General features: G+C 36.1%; 1 protein-coding gene across 3 annotated transcripts in view; it reads left to right on the plus strand.

Annotated features, from left to right (window-relative positions):
- Positions 1–12,326, plus strand: part of PDS5B (PDS5 cohesin associated factor B) — a 312,170-nt gene that overhangs the window by 121,124 nt on the left and 178,720 nt on the right. For all 3 annotated transcript variants that reach the window (XM_074986372.1, XM_074986368.1, XM_074986369.1), the window contains exons 9-12: positions 314–429; positions 2,709–2,803; positions 5,375–5,520; positions 10,586–10,737. In XM_074986372.1, the coding sequence (XP_074842473.1) occupies positions 314–429; positions 2,709–2,803; positions 5,375–5,520; positions 10,586–10,737 (509 nt within the window). The remainder of the gene's footprint in view (positions 1–313; positions 430–2,708; positions 2,804–5,374; positions 5,521–10,585; positions 10,738–12,326) is intronic.

A 12,326-nucleotide genomic window follows, 5' to 3' on the forward strand; every position in this document is an offset into this window, starting at 1 on the left:
AAATGTAGGCAAAAATAATTAGCAAACCGAAATTGAGGGTTGAAATAATGTACGCAGACTTTTTATTCTTTCAACAGATCTTTATGATTGGGGCACTCTTTCTTCTTTATTTGAATTTCCTTAATTTCTATATTAATTTCTTCATTTCCATGATTAAGCTTTTATCTCTCTGAAGCTCTGATTTGCAGTAAACCTGAGCTGTATGTTTTAAATTTGTATTTTAGTTTTTCAAGATAAATGTATGTAATATAAGATAAATGTGTAAAACTCATTTATACAGTTTTTATTTTTGAAAAATGTGTTCATTTTCCAGAGCAATGACAATGAAGAACGCCTGCAGGTTGTAAAACTACTAGCAAAAATGTTTGGGGCAAAGGATTCAGAGTTGGCATCTCAAAACAAACCACTTTGGCAGTGCTACTTGGGGAGGTATACACTGTTTTAGTTCCCTTCCCACAGGGATAAACAATGAAGTATATATAATTCAACATTTTACAAATTTCCTTTATTTAAAATAAGTATGATCTATGGATAAGTAAGAATTCTATTCTACTGCTTGCTCTGAAATTTGACACAGATAATATTAAAGATATTACATCTGTGATTCTATAGAGCTTTTAATTATAAACCATCCCTTTTATTTACTTATATAATTTTAATATTGTAATTTTAATTACTACTATTGCCAAGATAATGTAACATTTTACTTTAATTTTTTTGGGCATATAAAACTATGAAATAATGGTTTATAACTTTTAAAATAATATCAGATGGCATTGGTAGTATCTAATTATGTATGTGATGGATATTTATATACTGTATACTAATACTATATTGTACTTTATTGAATTCTGATTGCTGTGTTTAAAAATGCTACACTACACAGCAGTCATACTTGGTGTTTCTTTCATTTTGAAAGATTCTTCTGGTTTAATCAAGATTTCTGGCAGTTGAAAAGAGGGGCACAGGGAGAGATGATATGCTTTTAAAATGAAAGAAATGTCAGTATAAATACTGTAGTACACGTGTACTTGATGTTGGGTCAGTGCTAAGTCTGATAAATTAATGCAAGCGGGAAATAGTTTATGCCACAAATATTACAACATATTAAAATGGTAAAATAAGTATTCAGGGAAGATTTACACAGATAAATTTAGGAAACTTTAACACAAAAAAGTGTGTCTGGGGTTATTTGCCCCCCCCCCCAAATGATTTTTGAAGATATTTTCAAACATATTTGAATAACATACTTTAAAAAAAATCAAAAAACAACTAGATGTTAATTGGGCCTCGCAGAAAATACTTCATTGTAACATAAAATAGTAATGAAGATGTGTTAATTTCACATCAACTATTTATACTGGCTATTTTAAGAAGGTTACAAATTTAAAAAGTCAACATTTGTTTTGTGGATTTTTTTTAAACATTTGAAAAAAAAAACCAGTAAAAAGTTACATTTCATAATGAAACACTTTATAAATTGATTTTCATTCAAACATAGTGCAGTTATATATTTGTTTTCTAAATTGTTACAGCTTTTTATTGTATAACATTACAGTCAAATGTCAATCTATTTATGAAGTTAAATGACATTAGAGGTGTATTGTTGCAATATTGAATTTTGATATTTTTAAGATTTGGAAACTTTATTTAACTTGTCATTTTAATGAAGAAATTTTGAAAATATTGCACAAGGCATTAGTTTTTAATGATTTGTTTTTATATAACATTATATACATGAAATTTGTATTTAATCTTATTATAAAGTAATTTACATTTGGATAGTAATACAGAAAAATGTTAGGCAAATAAAATTGAATATTAAACTAGATTTTGAGTTTTCAGATGTTCATTGCTTCTGTCAACACTGTTTTAATTTCTTTTAAAGTGATCCATTTTTAAACATATTCCAATTAGGTTACATTGGATGCATATACAAGTCTGTTCATGTCGTCTTACTTTTTTCAGTTTAAAGTGGATTAGATTGGAATTAACTCTTTAGGAAAGGATTTCTTGTTAGTAAAACCCATTTTTTATATTACTTTTTAAATATTTGGTATTTATGGGAGTGGTGGACAATAGAACATCTGTAAATTTGAAACCAACTGCCACTCGTAAGTAACACCCATTTGTGGTGTTGGAAGGTTTCCATATGTATTAGAGGATATTCTGATTAGTTTATGAACTGCGTTTATATAGGAAATAGATCCAAGTTTCCTTTTTAAATGAGATTTGGCAAGATCAATCATATTACCAGTGTAAAATCAATGGTATGTATCTTATGCATGTACCCATACATCAGAAGCCAAGACATAATTGGAAAAAAAAATGACTAGAAAGTAGTTACGTCTACTTTGTTGTCACTTAGATTGGTTCATGCTGCCTAAGCTAAATGTGAAAGCAGATAGTGATTCCTGGAATGCTTGGCCGTATGTCCCAAAACATTCTAGTCTAAACCTATGAGATCAATTCATGAGCTGAATCAACAACCCTTAGAAATAGAACCAAACACAGGACTTAATTATATGTATACGAGATTGCATGATACATGTGCTATTTTATGCAAGTGTGAGAGGTCTAAGGTCAGTCTTGGACTATCACTATTTCAGTGCTTTGTATTTAAAAATAAGCACAGTTCTTTAATGGAACTGAAGTAAAATGATTTTACGTCTTGATTTGTTAAAACACAGTGTTTGTTCCTGAAACAGGTTTAATGATATCCATGTACCTATCCGGCTTGAATGTGTGAAATTTGCTAGCCACTGCCTTATGAATCATCCAGATCTAGCTAAAGATTTAACAGGTACCCGTTTTTTTTTATTAATATTCTGCAGGACTTATTATCTTGTCCCTCAGGGGTAATAGCAGATTTAGGTATCTGGTTGCAGTTGTGGCTCTGCAACGTTTGTAAAAAATGAAGTTTTGAAATATGCTGATGAAGTAGATTTTTACCATTAAAGGAAAAATGGAAAAAATGATATATTTATCTTTGTTGCTGATGCTGAAGATTTTGGACAAGACTCATTTTATGTTGTCAGTAATGGTTAGAGCATTGGCCTTGGAAACACAGGGTTGTGAGTGTAGTCGTTGAGGGGGCCTTTCATGTGTCGCTGGCAGGTTAGATTTAAAAAAAAAATGTCAGTGATGATGATAGGTCCTGCTGTGAATGCAGAGGACTGGCCTCAACAACCTCTTGAGGTCCCTTCCAGTTCTGTGATGACTCTTAATTGGCAAAATACCTAATTACTGCTGCCTCCATGATCATCACAGAATATAATATGAAATGTAACAGAGAGAGAGCCATGCTGGTCTATATACTATGAAAACAAAAAAGCAGTCCAGTAGCACTTCAGAGACTAATAAAATTATTTATTAGGTGATGAGCTTTTGTGGGACACACCCACTTCTTCAGATCATAGCCATACCAGAACAGATTTAAGACTCTGTGCCTTAAATATTGAGTCTGTTCTGGTATGGCTATGATCTGAAGAAGTGGGTCTCTCCCATGAAAGCTCATCACCTAATAAATTATTTTGTTAGTCTTTAAAGTGCTACTAGACTGCTTTTTTGTTTTATAAAATGAAACGTTTCAGATAAAGCAAGCAAAATAACACAAGTATAATTTTGGAAGTCTTTCACCTAAAATTATAGTGTATATCTTCAGTCTTAGTAACAGAGGGATAGCTGTGCTAGTCTATATGCTATGACAACGAAAAAACAGTCCAGTAGCACTTTAAAAACTAACAAAATAATTCATTTGGTGATGAGCTTTCGTGGGACAGACCCACTTCTTCAGATCTGAATACTAAATTATTTTGTTAGTCTTCAAAGTGCTACTGGACTGCTTTTTTTTATCTTCACTCTTGGTACCTGAAAGGTTAATTGTATTTCTTCTGTTGTCCTAGAAGTGTTGTTGAGTTGACTTTTACCTGCTGCCATGTTAGGTACTAGACCAAGGTATCCAACCTGAGCATGAGAAGGAGCCAGAATTTAGCAGTGTACATTTCCAAAGAGCCACAGTAATATGTCAGCAACCCCCATCAGCTCCCTCCTCTTGCCTATCAGTGCTTCCCTCTCTCTGTACCTCTTCCTCACTGCGATCAGCTGTTTCACAGCATGTAGGAGGGAAGAGAGAAGACATGTGGCAAGCTTAGAGGTGGGTGCAGGAAGGGGCGGGACTGAGAGAATTACGGAAGCATAGAACTGGAAGGAACCTTGAGATGTCATCAAGTCCAGTCTCCTGCATTCATTACAAGACCAAGCACCATTTGGACATGTGATGTCCAAGTAACTGTGACACAGTAGCCACTATAGTGGTTAGTGTGTTGGACACCATGGAGCTAGACCATAAGGGGTAGGGTGAAAGCGGGGCCTGGGACAGAGCTGGGAGTTGAGCAGCAAGCACCACTAGCACGTTGGAAAGGTGGCATCTCTAGCTCCAGAGTTGACACCTATGCAAGGAGCCACATGTTAGCTTCTGAAGAGCCACATGCAGCTCCAGAGCCACATGTTGGCCACCCCGTCCTAGACTTCCTGGCCTACACTGCGGAACACTTCAGAAGATGGAGAATAGTGGATTTGTATTGTCGTGTCGTTCCGCCCCCCCCACCCCCAAATTAAGCCTGAGTCTTTGAAAAATACCTGCAAGTCCAAATGTTATAACTGTGTGGATGAGAATTTTTTTTGACAACTGTTACTGGCTTTAGTATTATTGTGTCTTCTAATTGAATTATTTTAGAAAATACCATTTTAGCCAAATTATACTTGAGTAAAACCATGGACTACTGTAGGAAGATGTTTCAAATTTCAAAACCTGCGTTAGTGTAACTCCGACATCATTATTTCTTCATGTTCTTCTTGGCACTGCCACTTGCTTCCAGTAATACTAATGATTATTGTTTGAAAAGTGAATTCATCATTACTTTGATGTCTGAACAGTGGTTAAAGTGCAATGACTTCTGGTCACCTACGAATTTTGATTATTTTACTGGTAGAAAAGATTATGTATTTTATTACCGATTCTGAGTGTTTTCTACCCTTGTAGTATTTTTAAAATACTGGTTATCAGGTTACCAGTTAGCTATCATGGAGTAGTCATAGAAAGAAAACATGTCTCAATTAGCCATTAACCAAAATTAAAAAATTCTGTTCGTAGATGGAAGCTGAGACAAATAGTGAAATAATTTCTAGATATACTGTACTCTAACAAAAGTTTTGCTACGTCAGCCATTTCATAATCTTATGATGGCTCAGTAACTTTATACTTACGTTTGAAATAGGGTAAAATGTGGCTGACTTTAGTTATGTGTTTTTTTAAGGAGTCTCTAGGGAATTAAACAGTTAAAGATGCATAAATATTGTATTTTTCTTTCAGAATATCTTAAAGTAAGGTCTCATGACCCGGAAGAAGCTATTAGGCATGATGTTATTGTTTCCATAGTTACTGCTGCTAAAAAAGATCTTTTGCTTGTCAATGATCACCTACTTAATTTTGTGAGAGAGAGAACCCTGGACAAACGGGTAAGACGAGTATATTAGTTATAAAATTGCTTAATCATAGTAGGTTTAGCTTTCTGCTTTTATGTAAGAACTTACTTTGCTTATTTAAAATATCCAAATAAATGTTGTCATTTGACCAGATTATAAAAATTGATACAAAAACATTTACCGTTGATAGTTTGCAGTTTATTCATCTCATAGTTCCCATTTTTTAAATATTTTGAAGTTTGTTTAAAAAAAAGCAAGTTAAAACTAAAGAAGAAAATGTGTTATTGAAGGATGATTAGTGAAATATCTGGTAACACCATAGTATGTGTGTCTGTCAAAAACAGGTAGACAACATAGCATAAATGAAATGTTCTTCTGAGTGCACTATTTTGTTATCAAGTGATCACCAAGGGTTTCTTCTGATCCTAGAGCATGTGAGAATGTATGCCTACATGTCACTCATTGAATCCTGAAGAATATCCTATTTTAAACATCCTGTACTGATGAGGACAATCAATGGGACATAATCATAATGGGGTATAAAATATGTCAGAAGGACAGAACAGGTCATGCTGGTGGGGGAGTGGTTCTGTATGTGGGAAAAAAAGTGTAGAATTAAATGAAGTAAAAAGGTTAAATTAATCGAAAGGTTCCATAGAATCTCTATGGTTAGAAATTCCATGCTCCTAATAAGAGTATAGCAATAGGGATATACTATCAACCACCTAACCAGGACAGTGATAATGACAATGAAATACTAAGGGAGATTAGGGAGACAACGAAAATAAAAAACTTGATAAGAGGGGATTTCAGTTGTCCCCATATTGACTGGCTACGTGTCACCTCACGGCAAGATGTGGAGATAAAATTTCTTGATACCTTAAGTGAATGCCTCTTGGAGCAGTTAGTACCCACAAAGGTGAGAGGCAATTCTTGATTTAGTTCTAAATGGAGTGCAGGATCTGGTCCAAGAGATAAGAGGACCACTTGGAAACAGTGACCATAATATTTAACATTCCTGGAGTGTGACTCGCATCTCAGCAATCCAGCACTTTGACATTTAATTTCAGAAAAGGGAGCTATGCAAAAGTGAGAAAGTTAGTTAAATGGAAATTAAAAGATATAGTGACTAAAGTAAAATCCCTGCAAGCTGCATGGAAACTCTTCAAAGACACCATAATAGAGGCCTAATTTAAATGTGTACCCCAAATTAAAAACATGGTAAAATATCCAATAAAGAGCCACTGTAGCTTAACAACCGTGTAAAAGAAGTGGTGAGAGAGAAAAAGGTATCTTTTTTAAAAAGTGGAAGTCAGATCCTAGTGCGGAAAGTAGAAAGGCGCATAAACACTGCCAAATTGAATGTAAAATATGATAAGAAAAGCCAAAAAGGAGTTTGAAGAACAGCTAGTGAAAAACTCAAAAAGCGATACCAAAATGTTTAAGTACATCAGGAGCAGGAAGCCTGCTAAACAACCAGTGGGGCCCCAAAATGATCAAGATACAAAAGGGGCACTCAAAGATGACAGTCATTTTGGAGAAACTCAATGAATTCCTAGCTTCGGTCTTCACAACTGAGGATATTCGGGAGATTCCCAAACCTCAGCTGTCCTTTGTAAGGTAATAAATCTGAGAAATTGTCCAAGACTGAGCTGTCACTAGAGGACGTTTTGGAACTGATTGGTAAACTTAACAGTAATAAGTCACCAGGACCAGATGCCGTTCACCCAAGAGTTCTAAAGAACTCAGATGTGAAATTGCAGAACTGTTAACTGTGGTTTGTAACCTATCCTTTAAATCAGCTTCTGTACCCAAAGACTAGAAGAGAGCTAATGTAATACCAATATTTAAAAAGGGGTCTAGAGGCAATCCCAGCAATTGCAGACCAGTAAATCTAATGTTGGTACCAGGCAAATTAGTTGAAACCACAGTAAAGAATAAAATTGTCAGACACATAGAAGAACATAATTTGTTGGGCAAAAGTCAACATGCTTTCTGTAAAGGGCAACCATATTTTACTAATCTGTTAGAGCTCTTTGAAGAGGTCTACAAGCATGTGGATAAAAGTGATCCAGTAGATATAGTCTACTTTGATTTCCAGAAAGCCTTTGACAAGGTCCCTCACCAAAGGCTCTTACATAAATTAAGTTGTTATGGGATAAGAGGGAAGATCCTTTCATGGATTGAGAACTGGTTAAAAGGCAGGAAAGAGAGGATAGGAATAAATAAATGGTAAATTTTCAGAGTGGAGAGGGGTAACTAGTGGCGTTCCTCAATGGTCATTCCCAGGACCAATCCCATTCACTTATTCATAAATGATCTGGAGAAAGAGGTAAACTGGGGGATAGCAAAGTTTGCAGATGACAGTAAGCCGCTCAAGATAGTAAAGACCAAAGCAGACTGTGAAGAACTTCAAAAGAATCGCACTATACTGAATGACTGGGCAGCAAAATGGCAAGTGAAATTTAATGTGGGTAGAAGTAAGTAATGCGCATGGGAAAAAATAACCCCAACTGTACATACAGTATGATGGAGGCTAATTTAGCGTTAACTCATCAGGAAAGAGATCTTGGAGTCGTCATGAACAGTTCTCTGAAAACATCCATGCAGTGTGTAGTGGAAGTCAAAAGAGCAAACATGATGTTCAGAATCCATTAAAAAAGGGTTAGAAAATAAGATGGAAAATATCTTATTACCTTTATATAAAACCATGGTACTCCCACATTTTGAATAGTGCATACACAGATGTGGTCTCCTCATCTCAAAAAAGATATATTGGTATTTGAAAAGGTTCAAAAAAGGGGCAAGTAAAATGATTAGGGTTTTGGAACCAGTCCCATATGAAGAGAGATTAAAGGGACTAGGACTTTTCATCTTGGAGAAGAGGAGACTAAACGGGGATATGATAGAGGTATATAGAATTCTAAGTGGTGTGGAGAAAGTGAACAAGGTAAAATTATTTACTTGTTCTCGTAATTTTGTTTGGTACGGTCTAGTTTTAATATTAATGGGCAGCAGGTTGAAAATGAATAGAAGGAAGTTCTTCACACAGCACACAGTCAACCTTTGGGACTCATTGCCAGAGGAGGCAGCGAAGGCTAGGACTATAACAGAATTTAAAATGAGCTTAGATAAATTCATGGAGGTTAAGTCCATTAGTGGCTATTAGCCAAGATGGCTAAGGAATGGTGTCCCTAGCCTCTGTTTGTCAGAAGCTGGAGATGGATGGCAGGAGAGAGGTTGCTTGATACATACCTGTTCAATCCACTCTCTCTGGGGCATCTGGTATTGGCCACTGTTGGCAGACAAGCTACTGGGCTGCATGGACCTTTGGTCTGACTCAGTATGGCCATTCTAATGTTGTTATGTACATATGAGATACCATTATATAATCATTAACCTTTGGAGGATAACTGGTCAGGATTCCTTTTTACAAATTATTGGTGGGCCTTTGTACTTAGCAAAAATAGTTACTGCTAAGTAGTGAGGCGTTCTCTTGCCTTGGGGCCTCAATATCCTCTTTGTGTTTTAATCCCTGCCATCTCATACATAGAAGCCAAAAATCAAAATGTAGTTTCTTGCTTGGTAGTGCTGTGGAATTGTGTTCAGTCTATGGTCTTAATACTGTTAGCATAGTGTTTCCTATATCATTTGTTGCCTCTGTCACATTGGTGCATAAGATGAAGTTCTTCAAAGATATTTAAATATTTTTTGAAAAATACGGAACACAAAGTTCAAAATTTATTGTGATTTTAAAGTGAGAAATGTTTAGTCATCCTCAGCCTGTTATGTTTCTTACCTTTAGTTAGAACTTTGGAAGTCTGTTAGCAAATGCACAGCTTCCAAGCTTGTACATTTTTGATGTTCCATTTAACCACGTTTCATTATCACACACACAGAATGGGAAACGACTATCTAGGAAGGAGCATGGTAGAAAGGGATCTAGGGGTTGTAGTGGACCACAAGTTAAATATGAGTCAACAGTGTGATGCTGTTGCAAAAAAAGCAAATGTGATTCTGGGATGCATTAACAGGTGTGCTGTGAACAAGACACGAAAAGTCATTCTTCCGCTCTACTCAGCACTAGTTAGGCCCCAGTTGGAGTATTGTGTCCAGTTCTGGGCGCCGCATTTCAAGAAGGATGTGGAAAAATTGGAAGGGGTCCAGAAAAAAGCAACAAGAATGATCAAACGTCTAGAGAATATGACTTATGAAGAAAGGCTGAAAGAATTGGGCTTGTTTAATTTGGAAAAAAGACGATTAAGGGGGGACATGGTAGCGGTTTTCAGGTATCTAAAAGGGTGTCATAAGGAGGAGTGAGAAAACTTGTTCTTCTTGGCCTCTGAGGATAGAACAAGAAGCAGTGGGCTTAAACTGCAGCAAGGGAGGTTTAGGTTGGACATTAGGAAAAAGTTCCTAACTGTCAGGGTGATCAAACATGGGAATAAATTGCCTAGGGAGGTTGTGGAATCTTCGTCTCTGGAGATACTTAAGAACAGGTTAGATAAGTGTCTATCAGGGATAGTCTAGACAGTAGTTGGTTCTGCCATGAGGGCAGGGAGCTGGACACAATGGCCTCTCAAGGTCCCTTGCAGTCCTAGCATTCTGTGATTATTCAATCAAGTTTAAAAACTGTTTTCATGTATCCTAAATAAAATTCAACAGTAAGCACACTGAGGTAAAACTTCTCCAATTAACATTTTGTCATATTTTGATTTTATTTGGTGACATGTTTCCCCATGTGCAGCCGTAAATAGTGGGTGTTCAGTATAGTTCCCTGAAAAAAGAAAAAATATCTTAATGTTAGAAATATTGTCTAAACGTCCAGATGGCTCGTTGCTTACTCATCATTAGTTTTACTCATATTCTAGCTCATGGATCATGATGAAAATATTGGTGTTGCTGATACAATGGTGAAAAGAAAACTTTTTCGTAAATCTAATAAAATGCAGTAAAGAGCTTTTTAACAAAATAGAATCAGTGTTTTGGTATTCTAAAGAAACGGGAAATGAAATATTAAACTGCCCTGAGATTTTTCTTTCTTTTTTTTAAATTGTTTCTTGAGTTTTAAGACTAGAATGTTTTTTTTTTTTTTTAGTGGAGAGTGAGAAAAGAAGCTATGATGGGACTTGCACAGATATACAAGAAATATTCATTGCAATCAGAGGCGGGAAAAGAAGCTGCAAAACAAATTTCATGGATCAAAGACAAATTGCTGCATATATATTATCAGAACAGTATTGATGACCGGTATGTCAGTTTACTAGATTTTGAAGATTAGAGGTTTCTTCTATCTGGGTTGCCTAGCCTTCTAAGGTTACTTTATTTTCCGAATATTAAATTATGACCAAAGGAAAAATTTAATGTTTATATTTTTTATAGTTAAATTTGTGTTCTTATATAGACATAGGCATGTTGCTCTCTGTTTTTTAACTCAGAATCATTGCTTCTATTGAATAGAATTTTTTTCACTCATCTAATGTTCAGAAACCTGTTTGCTTTATTAATTTACTATTTTGATTTATACATTGCATGTATCCATAAACCTGTAGAGGCGTATAAACTTAATAATGCATAATAGAATCAAACACATGCAATGTCAGATGATCTTAAAATGACAGTATCCTTTGAGTAAAAGCTTCTGCCCTCTAAGCCAGTGCTTCCCAAACTTCTTCATCTTGAAACATACTTTTAAGAGCCCAAACTTCGCAAGGTACACCAAAATTAAAAAATAGCTAGCATAAAATATTGCAAGAAATAACTTCTATTTCAAAATGAAACACACATATATTACAATATTAATTAAAACAATACTTGACCACATTTTTCACTAGAATTTTAATGTCAAATGTGGTATTCTTTTAATGAGCACAACTATTCAGTTCAATGCTGGAAAGAGCTACATGGATCTCCTGATCCACACATTAACATTTTTTTTAAGTGAAACTGAAGAGATACAAATTTCACAAAGGTAGGTCGTAGAAAATGTCTGTAGAACAATTATTGCTTGATTTGATATCAATGAATATTCATTTCTCACTTGTAGCCAGAATTGATCGTAGAATCATAGGGCTGGAAGGTACCTCAGGAGGTCATCGAGTCCAGCCCCCTGCTTCAAGCAGGATCAACCCCAACTAAGTCATCCCAGCCAGGACTTTGTCAAGATGGGGCTTAGAAACCTCTAGGGATGGAGATTCCACCACCTCTCTAGGCAAGGCATTCCAGTGCTTCACCACCCTCCTGGTGAAGTAGTTTTTTCTAATATCCAACCTACTCCTCTCCTTCTCTAACTCCTTCAGACTTGCTCCTTTTTCTGCCATCTGTCACCACTGAAAGAAGTTTCTCTCCATCCTCCATAGAGCACCTGTTCAGGAAGTTGAAGGCTGCTATCACATCACCCCTCAGTCTTCTCTTCTGCAAACTAAATAAACCCAAATCCCTCAGCTTCTCCTCATAGGTCATGTGCTCAAGCCCCTTACTGGTTTTCGTTGCCCTCCACTGAACCAGCTCCAGCACATCCACAACCTTTGTGTACTGAAGGGCCCAAATCAGGACATAATATTCCAGATGTGGCCTCACCAGTGCCAAATAGAGGGGAGCAACAACTTCACTAGATCTGCTCTAAATGCTTCTCCTAATGCACCCCAATATGCCGTTAGCCTTCATGGTTACAAGGGCACACTGTTTACTTACATGCAGCCTTTCATCCACCATAATCCCTAGGTCCCTTTCTGCCATACTGCTGCTTAGCCAGTGGTCTCCAGCCTATAACAATGCATGGGATTCTTCCGTCCCAAGTGCAGGACTCTGCTTCTCCTTGTTGAACCGCATCAGATTTC

The sequence above is a fragment of the Carettochelys insculpta genome, chromosome 1 (assembly GCF_033958435.1).
Source record: "Carettochelys insculpta isolate YL-2023 chromosome 1, ASM3395843v1, whole genome shotgun sequence".
NCBI classification, from domain to species: domain Eukaryota; kingdom Metazoa; phylum Chordata; order Testudines; family Carettochelyidae; genus Carettochelys; species Carettochelys insculpta.